This window comes from Dermacentor variabilis, chromosome 9, assembly GCF_050947875.1.
Source record: "Dermacentor variabilis isolate Ectoservices chromosome 9, ASM5094787v1, whole genome shotgun sequence".
Lineage (NCBI taxonomy): Eukaryota > Metazoa > Arthropoda > Arachnida > Ixodida > Ixodidae > Dermacentor > Dermacentor variabilis.
In genome coordinates this window covers 75,007,815-75,028,279 of record NC_134576.1, presented here as the reverse complement: position 1 = coordinate 75,028,279, position 20,465 = coordinate 75,007,815, and the positions used below count along the sequence as shown (strand labels likewise).

Sequence of the window (20,465 nt, the reverse complement as noted above, 5' to 3'; positions counted from 1 at the left end):
TCTCGCTTTCAGTCGGAACTGGTCTCTGAAAAATAGTACTCCTCTCCAATTGTTCGAGCGTGGCCGCCGCTACAACGCACAAGTACTCGCTGTTCGTTACAAAGACAAGAAATCTACGCAATGCTTGAATGATGTCACTGCGTTCACATCTGGATGACATCTAGATGCCACTACGTTGACATCTACGTTGCCGTCTACGTAAATTCCCATTACGTAGATGTCACTACGTTCTTGTTTGTAGTTGTTGGGATACCTAGTGACCAAAGCTGTCTTGTAGAAGAGGTTCATTGGGGAGCAGCACTTACCCAGTGGTACTCAATCAGTGGAACGTGCCCAAGTACACGTACACCCATGGGGACACATTCCCAGGGACACGTACCAAGTGACCTCATAGGTACATCGGCCGGCGTTTCTTAGACTGCACTATCTTCGGTATCGGCCCATGAAAGCGGCCAGATACCGGCCGTGTACCCGATATAGAGAACTGGGTTGAACTCGTCAATAATAGTTCGCGTCAAAAATAATTTATGGAAAAGTCGACATGGTGATACCTGCAAAGGCGCTTCTCCCTGCCACTGCTGCTGTCCGTTCGCGGCCGCCTTGGTTGGTGCAAGTTAGATGTGTGCTATCAGCTGCTTACAGAGTGTCCATTGTGTCGTTATTGGAGATTTCCGTGTGCTCGGAAGTTGCACTGTACAGTAATCGGCAGTAGTTTAAGATGGTAATGTAAGAGAGAGAGAGAAAGGAACAAGGTGGGGAGGCTAATTAGAAACCAGAGCAGGAAATTCTGTATGAATTCTAGACCGGCAGGGCAGTCGGGACAGTCGTCAGGGAAGTCCGCGGCAACCGCCTGATGTGATTATGCGTTTTCTGGTTCGCTCGTGTAACGACCACGGGCGAGTCATGGAGCGCCTATAACGAAGCGCCCTTCGCCGTCTCACCCCTGAAGCTGCAGGACCGGCCCCGGAACGTCCGGTTTCGATAAACTTTCAGTTCCCTCTCCCTTTGAATGCGGATTTCTACCCGCCGCGCCGCAGGCGCAGTGGCCGTGGCATTCTGGCGCGGGTTCGATCCCATGGCAAGGATGTGCCGTGTTCCCTATGGGGACGGAGTCCAAAACGCTCGCGTACCGCGTGCTCCGCGGATTTCACGGTGAAGGAGACCCGAGGTTGGAGTCAGAATTACCCTCGTATTCGCAAACGGTCCTCTACTCGAAGCTCTTCCTCCCTCCTCTCAACCCAGCTGACCGCAGTGCCGCCCCTCGACTGAATAAGAAACTACACTTCTTCGTAATTGCCATGAGCTGTCAATGAAGAGTAGTGACCACTTCTGTCGAGGGAATGCTCTGCCATCCACTTTCTCGAGTCGATGTATATATAGTGCGTGAGTATATATAGTGCGTATAGTATATATAGTTTCGGGAATCTCTCTCTCTCTCTCTTGTTGCTCGCGAGTGCCAGCTGTCCGCCCGCTGCAGACAAATCCCCCGTCAGTTGGGAGTACACGCATGCCGTGGGCTCGGCGCCGTCTCGCTTCGCCTGGCTTCGCGTCCATCCGAGCGAGACGTACCGCGCTGCCGTCGCCGCCGCCGCCGAAACGGCAAACGCACCCTTTCGTGGCATCGGGGCGACGGGTATCCCGTGGTGAGCAGCGGCATAATGCGGCCGTCATCCGGAAGGAAGCACGACCACATCACGGAGCAAGCACGTCGGCGCGTATGTGAGCGGCGTAGAGCGTACGGGAGGCACTGCGCCGCATTCATACCTTTCAGGCAGTTTCGCCTCTATGGTTACTCCCCCGTCGCCAGTTCCGTGCAGTGCAGCGAATGATACGGGGCTCGTGTCAGCCAATCGGTGAGGAGAACCGGCTGCGTGTCCCCTTCTGCGAAGCATGTGTCGCCCGGGTGGCGAAGAGAGGCGGAAAACGAACGGAGCTATATTCTACTGCATGGTTCTTGGTCCTGTTCCTTGACGCGACTCGTAGGCGCTGCTGCGCAGCACGCATGTTGGTGAGCTGGAGCACGGGCGTCAATTCACGCCCAGCGTTGCGGAAACGGCATTGGCCGCGTTTTCTGTGTAATGTTCATTCTGTAGAAAACGTCTCAATTGAATGTTTAACTGTGGCCGGGAGGCATAGACCTCCCCCCCGTTCTCGGCATGAATATGACCGGGGTAGCTTCGTTCTGGAACACAGCATGCCTTGTACATATATTTATCGTCCCTGCTTCCTTTTCTACGCTGTTTATGTCAACGCTTCTTTGTATGCGCACTTCAGAACTGTACCCGCCAAGCTCGGGTAATCCTTCTGAATCATCTCTCGTTCCGCAAAATAGGGGCTGTTTGGATCGCACCGCTGGTACGATCTGTTGGGAACTCGGCGCTGACGCCCGTGGTTGTACCTGGGTCGCAAGCCCCAAGGGTAGCGTTGGCCTGGCGGCCTGGGGTACAACTGGAAGCATCCGAAGGTCCCGGCAAAGCATGAGTCGACTGGTAACAACAAAACAACTTGTTTATTTTAACATCGCAAAGAGTTGGCGGTCAGGTTGACCGAAGTAGAGAGACGGAGAGCACTTTACTCAACAGAAGAAATCGGAGCCCTCCATTTGGCGTCCGGGGGCAGCTGTTTTTATACTCTCGCAGTTGAGGGCAAGAAGGAACCCCTCAATAGACGAGCACGTGAATGTACAATGGGCTAATGGTGACGCACACTGTCGTAGCGCTGCCGGTCGGGCACAATGACTGTAATGAGAGGGTGATCCCTGCTTTCGCATCGCCTGGTTCGGGCACAATGACTGGAAGGAGAGGGTGATCCTTTGCGGTCGCATCGCCGCAGTCGCGCCTGGAAACACCTGGCGGGGAGCGTTGCGGCGACGACGATCGGGCCAAAATGTCTGCCGCCCCGCCGCAGTCGCGCCGGCAAAACCACGTGTCGCAGGCGAAACGCAACAGACCGCCCCGCCGGGGAAAGGAGATCCCGATGGACAGGGGACTGCATCCGCTGTCCGGAGGGATGTCGCTCGATGATGCTCATAACCGAAGTCGGGCGTCCCTCGACGTTTCTTGAGCGCAGCGCACAGAGAAGGCCTCGTTCTCTCGTTCAGGTTCGCACGGGACACTGCAAAGTGACTTCGGGAGAGTTCACATTTTTGTTCTCGTTCCCGGCAAGCGTTAGAACTACGCTGAAACTCAACCGCTCAGTCAGCAAGCACGGCACAACCCTCACTAAGCCCTGCCAGGCTCTTTCCCCTTTTTATACCACTGCCTAGTTCCTTACAGTAGTCTAGCATCACTAAGAACGCGTCCACAAATTGGAAAATTGCACTAGAAAGCATATCATCACTTTGAAACACTAAACAAAAGCAATATGTTAAAAAAAATCCTGCCTCAGGAAGAAAAACATCAGTAACAAACAATTTTGAGGCTGATTCCTACGTTAGGGGCTTCGACTTAAGCCATCGGCGTTACCGTTGAGACTCCCCTTTTTGTAACGCACCTCAAAGGAATATTGTTGTAAAGCGAGGCTCCAGCGCAGGAGGCGGCCATTTTTGGGAGAGATGGTCTGCAGCCATTGGAGAGGGCAGTGATCCGTCTCAATGATAAACCTCGAGCCGGCTAGATAGCATGACAATTTCTGAACGGCCCACACGAGACACGCACACTCTTTCTCGGTGGCGCTATACGCCTGCTCACGACTGGTCAGCTTACGACTAGCATACAGGACGGGGTGTTCTATTTCTCCATTTTCCCGTTGGCACAGTACAACGCCCATGCCTCGCTCACTAGCATCGCACTGAACAATGAACCCTTTTGTGTAGTCGGGCGATCGTAGCACAGGCTGGTTTGTTAGGGCAGCACGGCACGACTCAGGCAGAGACGCACGGAAATATCGAGCGCAGACTTCCAACTGGTTAATTGTAATGTATGGGCGTTACAAAAGACAGCATTACAAGAGACAGCATTACAAGACAGCCCAAATGCGCAGGCGCTTACAAACCCGCAACTTCACAGAACTTTCTAATGCATCCGATTAATACGAGGAAGACAAAATAATTTAAAAAATGGATTTCATTAATCAGAAGATACTTGTCCCAATGCTTCTTATTCTCGTGAGGGGGCGAGAAAAACAAACTGATTTATCATACAGTAAAAAGCCAACAAACACTGACACCAAGGACAACAGGGGGGAAATTAGTTGTGCTTAATAAATGAAATAAAGAAACGATAAATTAATGGAGATTAAAGTAGATGACGAAACAACTTGCCGCAGGTGGGGAACGATCCCACAACTTTCGAAGGTTGTGGGATCGTTCCCTCCCCCTGCGGCAAGTTGTTAGTTCATCCACTTTCATTTCCATTAATTTATCGTTTCTTTATTGCATTTATTCAGCAGAATTAATTTCCGTCGTGTTGTCCTTGATGTCAGTGTTTGTTGGCTTCTTATTATGTGGCTAATAAAAATCGGGCTCCTCGGTTAACCCCCTTTCTTCTCGTTCAGACTGGTTTATGTGGCACTTGATTTAGGCTATCCAACACACTGTCACTTTCTTGGCGACGAAAGCTGCCTTATTATCCGCAAGAAACTATTAGGACGAACGCCTTGCACGCAGCCGATTATCTGCAAATCTGTCGCAGAAATCCGTGGACGAATTTCTTTTTTTGAACACAGAACTGAAGAGTGAGAGACATTGCTGAACTACCGCTCATTTTCTTAAATGAAGCTCATGATTCATTTTGTTTATCCTACAAGCGTCGGCGTTGTGAGTTCAGTGGCGTGCTCGTTTTTTCAATTCTGTATTGTCAAAAATAAGCACATGTCGACGGAATTCTCGGAGAGTATGAAGTGACGGTAATTTTACCTGAGGACCTCCGTACGCCTTACTATACTGGCAACTTTACCCCAGAGCTGATCTTGTGTGTGTGTGCGTGTTTTTTTTCTCTCGCTTCTTTCGCGTCCATAACGGTGCAGACAAGTCGGCCGGTTTCGCACCTCGAAAAAGCGCGCCTCCTGCGTCGTGCCGCGAGCGCTGACGGCGCGCGTCACCAGGTGGCGTATTGCTGACGTCGCCGCTGACGTCGTCGGCGCAGCCTCTCCGTCCACCGCGGCCGCGTGTCCGCGTGCATCGGCTCCAGACTCCCGTAGGAAGGAGTTGCGATCGCTCGTGCGTGCGTGTGTGTGCGCGTGTGTGTGTGTGCGCGCGCGCTCGCTCTCTCTCGGCGATAGCATGCGCCTGTTCGGCCGCAAGAGCCGCTCGTTCACGCTGCGCCCGGAGCCCGTCGGGCGCGGCCCGGAGCTCGGCACGGTGCCGGAGATACGCGTCGAAGCACCGCCCGCCGACGACGACGACCACCACCACCACAGCCAGCAACAACAACAACAGCGGCGGCAGCAGCAGCAGCAGCAGCCGGAATCGCAGCACCGCGCGTGCAACAGCAACGGCGACCAGCGCATCGTCGAGGACGAGCGGTCGGCCCAGTACGACGACGACGACGGCGAAGGTATGGGAAGGAAGAGAAAGCGGAACGCCACGCGTGTGACCCCGTCTCTCTTCGGCGAGGCCGGCAAACCGGCTCTGTCCGAGGAGAGTTTTGCGCCGGGCGCTCGCTGGCGCGTACCGTGTATGCTGGTTTGAAGCCTCCCCTCCCCCACCTCTCTCCTTCCCCTCAACCCAGCGTCGCTGTCTGGGGCCACCCTTTGACGCGTCACATTTCTGTGTCGTTTTGGTGCGATCGTGGTGGTGGTGTGGTGGCGACGTGCTCGGTTTTCTCGATGGAGGAGCTGGCGTGCAGCTGTCTTGGGCAGCGGTGTGACGTGACGATTCCCTTCGTCCGATTCCGTGCCTTATCGTGCACCGCTCAAGATAGGCCGAACAGGGCGATAAGGTGGGCGGGGCGCTGTCCGGGGCCAGTGACGAAGCGCGGGAAGGAAAAAAAGAGAATTGGGACACAATCGCTACGTTATATCCCTGCCCGGATGGCACGTACGCCACTCCAGCTGTTTGACGTTGGTCCGCGTAGTCGCCTCCTGCGCTTAATGCGAGAATCGCCAGTTTGCTGTGGAGAACCGCAGGTGGAGACCAAGCATCTAATACGTAGGGAGACATCTCCGGCGGAGGGTCCCTTTGGCACGTCTTCGGTCAACGTGTGTCCTTGGGTCTCAGGACACGAACCGTCTATAGAGGCGAACGGTTCCTCGGTTATAACCACATGTCTTGGGTGATCAGAAAGGGGTTTGAGTTTGTCGCGACTCGTCGCATTTGGTCGTCCCGGGTTTTAGCCCTCCGAATTCTTTCCCAAGTTTTCTTTCCTGCTGTTGTGATTGCGCCGCCCGTTTTATAGTTTTACGACCCGAGACGCAGAGGGAAAACGTTCGCTCCACGTGTGGTGAATCATTTCGTTGCGCAATAAAACATGCACGGCCCGACGACTTCGAGAAAAAAGAAAAAAAAAAAAACGATGAAGAGACGTCGCGGTTGCGGCGACCACCCCCCTCCCTCATTGACGTTCGCGATAAACCAAGGCGCGATCGGCTAGTTAGCGTACAGCCGTCGGCGAGATCGACATTCCGAGAAAGACGTACGCGTACAGCTCTCAGGTCTGGTGGTTGCGGTACGTTACGGGTCGCCTGCTTTGCCTGCTGGATAATGCAAGCGAGTGAGAGACGCGGGGAGAAAAAGAAAGAAGTCAACCGCCTGGCTCCTCTGGCGTCAGTCGATCATCTGCATATATATGTCGCGTTTTGAAAGCTTCCCAATCGTCAGTCGCATATGGAGGCATGTAGCTGCGACAGCTGGGGGGGTCTCTCCTTTCCTAAATCCCGTCTCGCAAGTTTTCTCTTATTTTTTTTTGTTTTCAGACCCAACTAAGTTTCCTTTCACCCGCACCTTTCTCTCGAATTTCGTCGCTGCGGTGAGTTTTTTTTTCTTCTTCTGAGGTACACGCGAGAAAGAGAGAGAGAGGGGGGGATGAGACTTAGCTAAGGGGGCTGCGGGCGTCCCACTTTTTCTTCCCCAGTGAGCGCGCGCGCGGCGCGTGCGATCACGCGCGTCTAAACCCGCCCGCTTATCCGGCGTGCGTCGACTTAAATGCCGGAATCCTTCCCTTTTCGCAGCTGGCATGCAGCGGCGCGCGCGCGACTCCCTCGCTATGTGTCGGTCGGGTCGCCTTGCCTTCGGCGGGCGAGAAGGCGCCAGCAGCTCTGCAGATTATTAATCTCCGTGCGCGCTCTCTCTCTCTGTCGCCCCCTGCCCATTGTTGAGGCGGCGTAGTTTATCTTACCCCCTTCCTTCCATTTTTTTTTTGTATTTCTTTCAGCTTCGTCTTTGAGGTAAATGCACAGTGGCGGCAGCAGCAAGCTTTGGAATGCGCCTGCCTTTCCCAACTCCGCTCGCGTACGTGCGCGCGATGTCTATCTGAGCGAGATATACACGCTCGTCTCTCGTGTGCCGCCGGCACCGCCCGTGCAGTCCGCAAAAAGAAAAAAGGCTCCAGCGTTGTGCGTCTCCCAAAGGCATCCCGCGCAACAGGTCCGCGCTTTTTTTTTTTTTTTTCCCCGCTGCGAACTCTCGGTTCGTCGCTCCAACGGAAAGCAGCGCGTGCGTTCGTGGGTGAATTTAAGTGTCGGATGTAAATGCGGCATATATTATACAGCCTCTATAGCTGGGTGTTGGGGTCTTGCGAAAATATGTCGCGTTTTATTTCGTGCTAGGCACCTGGCTTACAGAGCCTCTTAAGCGCGGCGCGTTTACGTGAACCCGACAAAAGCGGGTCTACGGTCCGCTTGTCGGATCGAGATTTGGCTGCCGCGCTCGTGCAAACGCTGTATAGCCGGTCGAGCTGAACGAGCGTGGAGTCGGGAGGAGCCAACCAGAGGAGACCCATTTGAAACGCATGCGCAGACGGGTCAGGTCAGTGGTCCGCGGCCAGCTGGGAGCGATTAACCGGACGTATTGTCTTAGCTCTGGCCTCGGCGCAGGCTCGTCGTAACCCGTCAGTAACGAGTTCACGCAAACGCTGTTGATTCGGGCTGTCTCTGAGCCCGACCTCCGACTCGACCCGCTCTCGTCGAGTTGACGTAAACGGGTATCCATTATCGCTGACAACATAAGAATACATTGTCAATTCAAGTTTTTGTTTTCTTTCGTAGGCACGCCAACCTTCTCTCAGTTTCCGTGACGTCTTGGTGGAGGCAAATTTCTTTCAACACATGGCGTTCCTCGGCAACGTGTGTTTCGGAGCGCGGAGCCACCGACGAAAGGTGCATTGCGGTTTTTTGCGGGCGGGGCTCATTCCGAGTTCTCACCCGAACTCGGTATAACATTCGAAGACGCGTCCGTATGAAACTGAGCTTTCGAGCTCTCGCAAGTTACGAGTCCACGTCGTCATCTCACCGCTGTGTATACGCTCGTGGCGCACACGCTCTGATCGCGCGCTCTCCGGCGACCGACCCCCGGGGGTTCACACGGGGTGCCGCGTATTCGCCAGCTCCGGCCGGCGCTCCGTGTTCCGAGGCCCCGCTGCGCGCGTGCGCCCACCCGGTCCCAGCTGTAGGGGGAGGGCGATCGAGGAAGAGAGAGGAGAGACCCTTCCCCCAGTGAAGGGTAGCAAACCGGACGTGCTTCTGGTTAACGTTGCTGCCTTTCCTGTCTTCTAGCTTTCTCTCCCTCTCTATCTTTTGTAAGGGGTGGCCGTTGGCGAAGCTCTCCGGAAGGAAGAGAGAACATCTATTAAGCTGGGCTTCGATACGACGTAAGTTTAAGCATTAACACGACAGAATCTGAACCTAATTGTTATACGACAAGGACGACCAAACGGTCGCCGGTGGCCACTAACGGTGCACCGCGGCAGAGGGAACAAGGAACCCCAGTTCTCGGGAAGCCGCGTATCCTTCGGCCAGCGCCTGCCGCCGTGCCAACTCCAACCCCCCCGCACACACACACACACAGTAGAGAAAATAGGAAGAGAAACAGAGGAATTAGCTAGACTGAGTCGCTATCGGAAGGCGCTGCCTCAGGACATCGATACGACGGAAGAGTGCGCTCGCCCGAAGAGCCGAAGTGACCGTGGTCCGGCAACGGACAAAGCGGGGCCGCCGCAGGCAGAATGAGGAACACTTACGGCGGCTGGGGATGTGGTCTCCTCAGGGGTCCCGTCTTGCGCACTCGTAACGCATACTGGCAAGACCCGTATCCCGCCAGAAAGTGAGCGGGACTGGGACGAGAGGCCGAGTGACAGGGTTTTGTGACCCGCTGCCATCCCCCGTCCGGACAGCGAGGCGAGGGACGTGGGGCATTGGGAAACGCGACGCAGCGGAATGGCGTCGCACAACTAATGCGAGCGCTCGAAAAAAAAAAAAATACCGCACAACGTGTATCGTGTACGCTGTCGGCACTGTGGCGCGTTAAGAGGAACAAGAAACGGGGCCGACGTGGAGGAATGTTCGTACATTTCTTTTTTAAATTCTTTTATATCTATCCTTGCTTATGCAAAGCTGAACCACCGTACTGTACATACATCACCTTGTCTATAATGCGTTCTTTCACATTTTTTTATTTACATTTTTTTTGTTATAACATACCACCAGGTTCTTGGCGTGTGCCCTCCCCCCCCCCAAAACACACACACACACACACACACACACACACACACACACACACACACACACACACACACACACACACACACACACACACACACACACACACACACACACACACACACACACACACACACAGTGGATTTGTGCCATTGTTAAAGAAATCGTCGTCATAATTTCATTTGAAGCATCTTAGGGAGACGCGTTCAAATTTCTCGGTCACTGCGTGTCATTGGGGACCGGGAAATCTGTCGGCGCTCGGCGAGGGGCTCCATACGAGATCAGAATCGCCGCCTACGGACGGCATTGTTTTTCGCAGAGGAAAGAACACCTTTGGTGCGCACTCCTTTCTTTCCTAAGAAAAAAGAAAAGCAGCGTGTACTGAACTCCACGACTTCTTCTTTCATTAACTTAATTTTGTGCTATTGTGCTGGCTAACACTCCCGGGGTTAGGATTCACGTACTAATATCCAGTAATCTCTAAAAGGTGTGGGCGTAGCCTCCGCCGTATGTATGATGCGATGATGTTTTCTAACGGCGTCACCTTTGGATCTGGGTGGGGGACGAATAGTGGCCTTCGTAAGCTACTTTCGTTCTACCAATGTGTCGTAATCTAGCGCTCCGCGTATCTGTTTTATCTCTCGTAAGGCCATCTATTCCTGTGACCTTCTTTGCCCCATCCCATCGGGCCTTTTCTTTCTTTCTTTTTTTTTTCTTCCACCACTACAACCGTCTCTTGCTTATCTCGACAGCTGCCCAGTTAACCTAACGCTCCCATAAGCTTTGAACGCCAGCGCTTCTGGGTGCTTCACGTTCCGTACGGTCCTGCCTCCATGGGTGCAATATATCCTGTCATCCCATTACGATGTGCCTGATGCGACGTCCATTGCGGATGGAGGCAGCTGGTTCAGTTTGTTGTTGCTGTTGTTGTTGTTGCCTTTCACATGTGGCTCATTCCACGGGCCACAAGTAGTCTTTTTGTTCACTTTTACTTATCATTTCCGTTCTTTGATGGCACGAGTATAATCACGAATTCAGGGCCCCCTCCACCCCCCCTCCCAAAAAATAAACAAAAAATAAACGGAAAGCTTTAGCTTATTGACAAATAAAAAGCTTGAGAGTATTGAGTGGTTGTGGCCATGCACTTCTCTTGTATGTGTCCCTTTCGTGAGTGTGCGCTCTACAGTCTAGTGATTGAATATGTCCGGTCGATTCCACAGAGCCACAGCTGCCGCGACATGGGGGCTCGTGGTTTTATCAAGCCAATATGTGAGGCTGCTTGCGTGCGCCACGTTAAGTCGTAGCCCGACAGGTACTTGTCCTTAGCTGTACAGTGCTTCTTGGCCTCTTATTACACGTGCGGAAAACCTTCTGTGGCACAGTACCCGCCGCAGTGGCTTAGTGAACGGCTATATGGCGTTTCACGACGTCGCGGGTTCGATCCCCGACCGCGGTTGCCACACTTCGATGGGAGCGAAATACAAAGAGCGCTCGCAATTGCTTAAATTTTGGTGCACGTTAAAGAACCCCAGTTGGTAAAAATTAAACTGGAGTAGTACCTCCACTTACGTCCTGCCTCATATAATCGTATTGTGGTTCTTGCACGCTAAACCTCATGATTTTAAGTATTTTTTTTTTCGTCTTTGCTGTCCAGCGCTTTTGGCAATTGTGAAGCCCCGTCTCATGTAGGAAGCTGCGCGCTAACTGCTTCGAGAAACCCAAACGAAGACAGCTGTCGAACTCTTGCACTGAGAAAAGGGAGGGCGAGTAAGGGCGTTCATTAGTGGTCCCAAATGATCCGCCGGGGACTAGTATTCCCGACTAGTGTTTCAGCACCTCGCCGGGGAGCTAGCGATACACTCTTCTGAGGAGGAGTTAGTGGTTGGTGGACTGCGGGTGTCTTGTTTGTACATTGACACGCGCATATTGTTTATAATTTTACAGCGACCGCCTTTTTATTTATTTACTTATTTTCTTTATCTTTATTTTTCACCGGCTAACCACTGTTAAAATTTTATCGCTATGTACGTACTATCACGCCCAGTATGAGCTACTACGCGCGACCGCTTTGTGCTTTAATGTCGTGATAACGGTGGTGTGGAACACGTCACCTGGTTGTGCTCGCAGTTTGTCGACAAAAGAAAGGCGTTGTTTCGCAGTCTGCAAAAAAAATAATGGTGTTACACACACGCGCGCTATCGAGATGTCCGTAGTGCGCCCTGAAGGACCCGCAGTAATGAAGAGGACAGTGCTACGAATGTTGCTTGCTTTTCTTCGAATCACGGAGTTGAGCAGAATCTGGTGACACATCCTTAATTTGCTTAAATATGCACGAGACGCAGGGCGGAACAATTGCCGGCTAAGCATGTCAGGCTATAACCCCGCCTGCTACTACGCCACCACCACCACCACCACCACCTCCACCGCCACCACCAACGAGTACATTATAGCATTAATGAACTCTGCCGGACTACTTGGCGCCGTAACACACATGCAGAAACACAAGGACAGAGAATGAAACGTCACATAGATCACGTGCCGTCATGTCACAAAATTCACGTTTAGCAACGATGCGGATGGACAACTCACGGTCAGTTTAATTGTCACAGTTTTTGATAAAAAAGACATATGCTTCAGCAATCTCCCCGCTTCTCGCGTTACTGCTGTGGTACGTATACAGAACTGATATCTGCTTCGTCTATCGCCTGATGTCGAACGAGCGCAGCGCCGATACCGATGTCGTTTGCGTCGGTATGCACCTCTGTGTCAACGTCCTCGTCGAAGTGAGCAAGGACGCGTACGGGTTCGGGGTTTCTGCGGCCGCTGCCGTAACTCGACGACAGCTGCGTTTTGCTCGTCAGTCCAAGCGAACGGTCTGTCACCTCTCGTGAGGCGAATGAGTGGTTCGGTGATGCTGGACAATACTATGTTCCTCGTTCGATTGAATAGGCCTTAGTTAGCTGTAGCGCTCAATTCTGTCTAGGTTTTGTGTGCGTGTCTGTTCTGGCTTCATTAGCATGAATCCATAATAATTGTCCCAGCTCGTCACTGCCCCGTACGAGACACGGCCTCGTGACATGCCGGTCGGACACAAAAGACATAAATCAAAAACAAAATCATAAAAACAAAAAATCATAATATCCACAGAGAAGCACGCTACGCACCGCTCATGGAGCCAAGCCTACGTCAAGCCTCACGTATATGTCGCAGGCGCCGTTTAAGATAACGGCCCGTACGTTCTCTACCCGAGGGAACCCTCTTTCCCTTTGCTTCCAGAGTGTCGGCCTCCGCGTGTTTCGTCAAGTATAGATGTCGCCGAATGTTCTCACACGGCGGGCAGGCGCGTTGGTGATGACTGACAGACCGAGCGGAACGGGCAGTCCTCTCGCGTTGACGAGATCGTGCTTCGCACTCAATGTCCTGTCTAGTTTCCGTCTCCTTAATATTCTTTTTTCTTCCTTTCGATTCGTACCGTCTGTCAATGTTTTTTTTTTTGTGCGCGTGATGGCGTTTTACCGGCAGCGTAGAGTTAGCGCGGTTGTGATACAAAGAGGGAGTTTTTTCGCATGCCCGGAAATGTTCGGAGAGTACGAATGATCGTGGCTTAAAAGGAAAATAATGGCTCCGTGAGCGGTGCGTAGCGTGCTTCTCTGTGGATATTATGATTTTTTTTTTTTTCGCGTTCGACAACAATAACTGCACTTCAGCCAACCTTCGTGGCGTTCGCCACAGCTATCATTATCATAATAATCATTCATCATCACAAAGATTTCTCGGCAAGAAAATAAAGCTATGACCTGAAGACGAAGCTCTGTGTTCTTCATAGATTTGGACCGGCCCCCATCACTTTTATGTCGTTTCTGCAGTGATAGCGAGTATAAATATTTTCTTTTATCATGCAACTGTTTTACTGTTCAGAGAGAGAGAGAGGATAGGAGAGGAGAGAATGAAAAAGGGCATTTTTTGGAATGAATCCTTCCGAAAGCTGGACTTGAACTTGCCTCTCCGGGTAGTCCTTTCCTGCTAACCGTCAGGGCTTTACCTTCGGAGACCTCTGTGCTCTCTGCAATTTCCTATGTGAGACATGCTAATGCTTTTCTTTGTTTGCTCATTTTAAATAAATTTTCATGTTTAATTACTGTAATATTTAGGGACTATTAACTTTATATCTCTACCAGTTAAGAGTTAATTTCACAATTCTCAGTTAGTATAATTACGTTTTAATTTATCTCCAAATTTGTATTTTCTCGTGCTGTCGTGCGGCTGGATTCATGGCCGATCCCTATTGCAGAGGAGGGTTGCGCATTTCACTCAGAAACAGCCAACCAATCAACCTCCAGAGCATAATTCACCCCCCCCCTCCAAAAAAGAAAAAAAGAAAAAGAAGGTTAACGCGTGGGTCTCGTCTTGTTTTTGGGTGATAAAAAAAAAGTTAGAAGAAAATTTTGAGGAAAACTAGATGTGTTGCCCTGATGTCATTTTAGCCGCCATGTTGAAGCACCCACTGTAAGGGAGCTGCGTCAATTGGCATCTCGTACGTGTTCGTTCAGTCGCGGTTTCCTGCGCGTACACCGGCAGTGTTGTTCCGACCGCGTCTCAATGACAGTGAAGCTGGTTACGCCGCGGAAGTGAACACGATTCACTGCCGCCATCCTGGCCGCCTTATTGGTGGACTGCAGCGCGTTGAGAAGCCGCGTCCGTGACGTCACGTGCAGGCTATCTATATCGTCCGCCTTAGGAAAGAGCTTGCTATACCTGCTCAGAATAATGGGTAGGGGGGTGACACTGAGAGCTGTTATCTTCGGCCGTTTGCTTGCTCGCTTGTCCTCAAAATGGTCTAACTTTACCATATTCGCGCACTACTTCCTGTGGGGATACAAAGTAAAGTTAACTTGCAAGTAAGAGAGCTTCAGAGTTTAGACTGCGGGGAAGAGAAGGCATAGCACCTTATTTACAGGAAATTAGGGTAACATTACACCTCTGACTGTCAAACCTGTCGCATTTTCCCGTCTTTCTCTTCCGCCTGTGGGCAAATGCGAAACTGTCGCGCGTGGGAGCTGGGCCGATTGCCCCTCAGTGTCTGTTCTAAGCATAGAGTTCCATACAGCAATTGCTAGAGGGAACTCTGGCGCTTGTGTCTACGGGAGCTGCATTGGGAGTGGTTGTAGTACCATCATGGGAATTATGGGAAGTACAATGATTTGCCTAAACTTCGTCCTTCTCTCTCCGAACGACTTTCTAACTTTCTAAACTGATGACTTTCAGTAAAGTACTATCTAATAAATAATTTAATACACATTAAAATGGCGCCCAACGGCAGGATTTGAACACTGGACTTTTAGCAGAGAAGCCCGGCAGTGAAACCATTACGCCACAGACGCATGCATCGACAAGCGTCATATAGAACGCTCTACAAGTTTCTCGCGGGCAAGCCAGCGCTTTTGTAGACTCTTTGCGCGTTTCGATTCGGCTACCTCGACAGACTGAACCACTGAAATTAGTAGCAATTTTGCGTGTTCGTGGAGTCTCCTACACTAAAAAAAAAAAAAAAAAAAAAAAAAGAAGAAAAGCATAGATTGTTTAGAAATTTAGGACACTGAAGGCGGGTGAAGCGTAATAAACAAAGCCGCAAGAACGTCTGAATCCACAAGCACGAAGATAAAGACAAATACATGTATACTACCTGTCGTTCCCTCGACGGCAGAACGATTGCAGCACCAGAGTTCCTTCTTGTGATTATTGTACTAAACTCTATGGTTCCAAGAAATCAAAAGCGCTGCCAAGCGCTGCCGGACTACTTGGCGCATTAACACAGGTGCGGAAACTCATTCTCCCCTGTAGCTTTCTCTTCGTTGCCACATATATCTGTAGGCGAGTATAGCCACTACGGGGTTTTAGCCAGGAACCGAGCTGTCCGAACCGAGCATAGAAAGCGGGCGGGATGTAGACAAAAGCTAGAGATGAATTATGTAGAAAGAAAAAAAGGGAAACGTGAACGTAAGCGCAGTGTTTCGTGTGACCTTGAGCGCTTTGCACTTCTGAACCTGCGGCCTCGCATGGGTGAACCGGCGGGTGATCTTACACTGTGCGCGGTTCCTAATTACCAATTTCGCCTCGCCGTTGGGTCACGTGGGGCTCAAGTGTAATCCGGCTGCTACCCGCGCTGTCAAGAGTCCCTCCGGAAAGATCAGCCTGGCTGTCCCGACACTGCCAGAAGTTATATTCGCTCGCAAAACAGACCGGAACAGAGGTTTACTTCTGAAAGAGAAAAATACCGTCCTATTTGCATAACGATATAGCGGTTGCGACTTCGGCATTGAAAAGCTTTAGAGTAGCGGAGGCAAGCGACGCTTCCCCTAGTATAAACCGAAACTCGGGCTGGGTATTAGGGAGCTTTCGAAATTGCGTATATATATCCGAGCAGCTTAGCGTACGCAGGGATTATAGTATCGGCGACAGTGCGCAAAAATCTAACTAGGATTCTTTTGCAGGGAGTGAGGTTAGCGTGTGCTAACTTTGGGTTGAAGGAGTGTACTGACATGACTTTCTCGACTTGCCACATTTTTGCGTTATGCAGACAAAGGTTCAAACCCCCCTAAGTCCGAGGAAGAATGCTTGTATATATAAAGCCTGAATAATCTACCACGATACTCCTCTCTACGCACTTGGGCCTGTAATGTATTCACAAAGCTTTCCGTTCGCAAGGGCTCTCTGCCATTGACCGGCCGCCTTCGCTAATGATATGTCAAGCATCAGGATTGGCTGGAGGTTGCTCTTACGAACAATTTCAGCGCAAGAGCTTGGCACCCAGGCGCTTTATGTGCCGTGACGTCATGATACGCTGGCGAGCTTCGTTCCTGCTATCGCTGTGACTGTGCACACGCGAGCACGAATGGATGTTCACCTTTCTCTTCTTTTTTTTTTTTTTTTTTGCGGGCAACATCGTCGTTGCTAGGCGACGCCAGAAAATCTTGCAATGTGTCGTGACGTCGCTATAACGTCGATGACGCCAAGTCCGGCATTTAAAAACAAAAACAGCCTTAGTGTCAAAGTAAAATATTTTGCGCGTGCTTCCCGTCCTTCACACTTGCCGAGCGTCATCCTGTTATGCTGGATTCACATGACTGACGTGATCGCAGACGAACCAGTCACCCGACATGTGACGTGCATGCATCGAATCGCTCCGCAGATATAGCGTTCACATGACGGGCTCAACACCCCCCCCCCCCCCAGCGCGGACAAAGCACATCTATATTCTCGCTCCGACGGCGCCAACGCGACGGAGCCAAAGTCCTGATTTAGCCTTGTAGGAGTTGGCGGTCGTAGTTGTAGGGAGGACCTTGACTCTTCGTCGGGACTTAGGCGTGCAGGATTTATTTACAGTATTTACATTTAAACAAGAGATACATTCGACAGTCTAGCGTGGCTCTCAAATGGAGCCCGCAATACGAAGCATACAGCATACGAGCACGAAGCTCCAAACACACTCAGCACACTGCTGGTCGAGCACGATGACGAGCACGCAGCTCACGAGTACGATCACAGAGCTCACCTAGCAGCCGACAAACAGCCGCTTATAAACACTCCGTGTTCCCTAGATCCCTAGGTGAGGGAAACGTTCGAGGCATCGTAGCCGGCCCGCCTTTGAGGGAAGGGGGGAGGTGGTTTACACGCACACATTCCGCACAGGTGTCAGTGCCCCCTCCGAGGTGAGGCGGGCCCCTCAGAACTCGGGGCTTACGCCTTGAAAGGCGTGTCTTATTCCCCGAGCTGACCACCGCAGCGTGGCCGCCGGTTGTCCATTGTCTTGCGTCCTATAGTCGCCACGAGTATCAGCAGACTGTGACGAATCCTGGGGCCCACGTACCGCGAAGCACCCTTTTGTTAGGGAAGCTCTTCTTGCTGCAGAGAGACCATATCGGCGGTGGCGGGTTCAGTAACAATAGTTGGTCCGCCGATCGCGTTTAGTCACAACGGCGCCGAGGGGGTGTTGAAGCGGCACCTCGAGGTCCCTACGAAATGAGTCACCGCAGCAATTGTGATAGGCTTCCATGGTTCTCTTCGGGGAAGCTCGCAACGCTCGCAGCTGCAGCTGGCTGAGAAAACTTGCATGTTGCCACCTCGGCAGGCCATTCCTAACAGCCTTCCGTCATTATCGCGAAGCGGTTCGCGCGGACCCAGTGAGCAACGCGGGAACGGCTGACGTAACGATCGTGTGAAGCGCAATCCGTGAGTTCGAACGGCGACTTACTCCGTCGTGTGCGTACAGCTTCACGCGGGAGAAGCTTGTGGCAGTCTTTCTGCAACTGTGAACACGTATGCACCAGCACACTCCATTTAAGTATACGATAGCGTACTTATAGAATGCGATGATTGGGACGGGACTCGACAGTTGCGCACTCTTGTCAAAGTGACGTTTCTGTACCTCGCATCTCTTTTTTGAGATGATGCGCGCAACCTGACGCTCTCGCGTACGTTCTACGCACCACGTGTTCTGTGTTAGATGCATCTCCAAAGGGGGAGGGAAGTACGCCTATACTGTTATAGAAAAACTCGCTACCGATGGTAGGATCGAGCCCTCTTGTTTTCCAGCACGGCAGCACAATGCTCTTATATACCAACGTTCGCACTTATGCTACAGTGAACTACACTGTATACACTGTATACGCGAGCTTGGCACGAGAGAAGCATCAGTATGCTGATGCTTCTAATAATAATAATATTTGGGGTTTTACGTGCCAAAACCACTTTCTGATTATGAGGCACGCCGTAGTGGAGGACTCCGGAAATTTTGACCACCTGGGGTTCTTTAACGTGCACCTAAATCTAAGCACACGGGTGTTTTCGCATTTCGCCCCCACCGAAATGCCGCCGCCGTGGCCGGGATTCGATCCCGCGACCTCGTGCTCAGCAGCCCAACACCATAGCCACTGAGCAACCACGGCGGGTATGCTGATGCTTCTCTCGTGCCAAGGTCGCGTCTGTCGCGTTTGTCACGTGCCACTTTCTCGCATTCTTCCTTCGTGACAGCTATATATGCAACGCTTTGAGAGGTTCTGTTGAAGCGCGTTGCCTTCGGCATCGGCCCGTATGTTCTTCCCTTAAATACCTCCAAAGTATGTGAAGTTGGCCAAATTTTTTTTGTATTGCATAAAAACGGGCAACTATAGTCCGAGGCTCGGGCTAGCAGGATCGAATCCCGGCCACGGCGGCGGCATTTCAATGGGAAGGGGGAGGGGGAGGGAGTGCGAAAGCACCCGTGTATACTCAAGATTTAGATGCACGTTAAAGAACCCCTGGTGGTACAATATATTCCGGAGTCTCCCTCCCACTACGATGTGCCTCATAATCAAATCGTGGTATTGGCACGTAAAACCGCATAATTAAAAAAGAAAAGTCTAGAAAGGTAGTCGGGGATCAAAGAAAAGTGCTTTCAAGGACAATAATGAAAGTGGGCATTCGTTGTGCGGTCTTTCAATAATAACAGCAACAATAATAAAAAAAATCGCATCCGCTTTTCGCAGGAACGACTCGCTCGCCTCGTCGGCTATGCGCGACCGCCGAGAAGGCGCCTCGGCGCTTCATCTTGGCGGCGCCGCCGCATGCCGTACATCCTTCATATACGAAAAAAAAAAGTAAATACACAAAGAACGCCGGTGAAAAAAGGAGGCGGTGGATCATTGGTCATGCGGACCGCGTCGCGAGATTCGACTGCGCGTGGACGAGGAAAAGAAAGAGAGAGAGACAGAGAACAAAAAAATAGCGGACGGAACTGCGTAAAACTCGCGCGAGCCCGAACATGTTGAGTGTAGTACCCGCCGCTGTGAGCTCACCGTCTGCCCCGTCTACACAGGGGCTCGCGTCGTAACGCCCCGCGGGCGACAGACGCGTGATTCCGCAGCTGCACACTCTAAGAACAGTTTGCACCCTTTTGGCGTGCCCCTTCTGCCAACCAACGATAATCGTCATCTGCCTTGATGCATTTCCTTTCCTTATCGCTGCGAGCCCGGAACTTTCCAGTAACGAACGCCACGCGCGTTATCAGCATTGAAGAATTTACACCCTTTGGAGTGCCCCTTCTGATAACGCGCGTGCCGTTCGTTACTGGAAAGTTCCGGGCTCGCAGCGTTAACGAAAGGAAACGCATCAAGGCAGATGACGATTATCGTTGGTTGGCAGAAGGGGCACGCCAAAGGGTGTAAACTGTTCTTAGATTGCAATGCCTGCGCCAAGGCGAACTCTCGATTCGCGCCTGCACCCGGGGGCGAATGTGCCTCCTCTGGCCGGCGGCGTTGCCTGCTTCCAGTGAATCTCGCAGTTGTGTGTGTGTACGTGCTGGGCGGCGCGATAACCCCGGTGCTGTATTTAGTGTTGTAGCATGCAGCTGCGAATACATCCCAAAGGGTGCAACTGTTTTGGCACTCTATAAGAAAAGTTTACACCCTTTGAGTTACACCCTACTTGCCACACGACAATAAACGTCGTCTGTCTTGTCCGCATTTCCTTTCTTTAACGCTGTGAGGTATTTCCAAGTCACGAACGGCATGCGCGTTACCAGCATGACAGGGCATTGCTGACAGGAAAGTAGCGGACGCGGCGTTTTCAAGAAAGGAAACGCAAGCAAGGCAGATGTCGATTGTTGTGCGACAAATATACATCTCAAAGGGCGTAAACTTTTTTTAGAGTCTAGAACAGTCGCATCCTTTGGGGTGTATATTTGTCCCACAACAATAATCGTCATCTGCCTTGCTTGCGTTCCCTTTCTTGAAAACTCGGTGCTCCCTGGGGGCTTTTTCCTCTCACGAATAATCTGTCACGCTGATAACGCGCAAGCCGTTCGTGACCTGATAGTGCCGGTCACGCAGCGTTAAAGA

At 51.6% G+C, this 20,465-nt stretch overlaps 1 protein-coding gene across 1 annotated transcript in view; it reads left to right on the top strand.

Moving 5' to 3' along the window:
* Positions 1-5,114: 5,114 nt before the first annotated feature.
* The window catches only part of LOC142592808 (cAMP-dependent protein kinase type II regulatory subunit-like), an 88,236-nt gene continuing 72,885 nt past the window's right edge, over positions 5,115-20,465 (top strand). Inside the window, exon 1 of the mRNA XM_075704491.1 lies at positions 5,115-5,495. Within this exon, the coding sequence (XP_075560606.1) occupies positions 5,222-5,495 (274 nt within the window). The 5' untranslated portion in view covers positions 5,115-5,221. The remainder of the gene's footprint in view (positions 5,496-20,465) is intronic.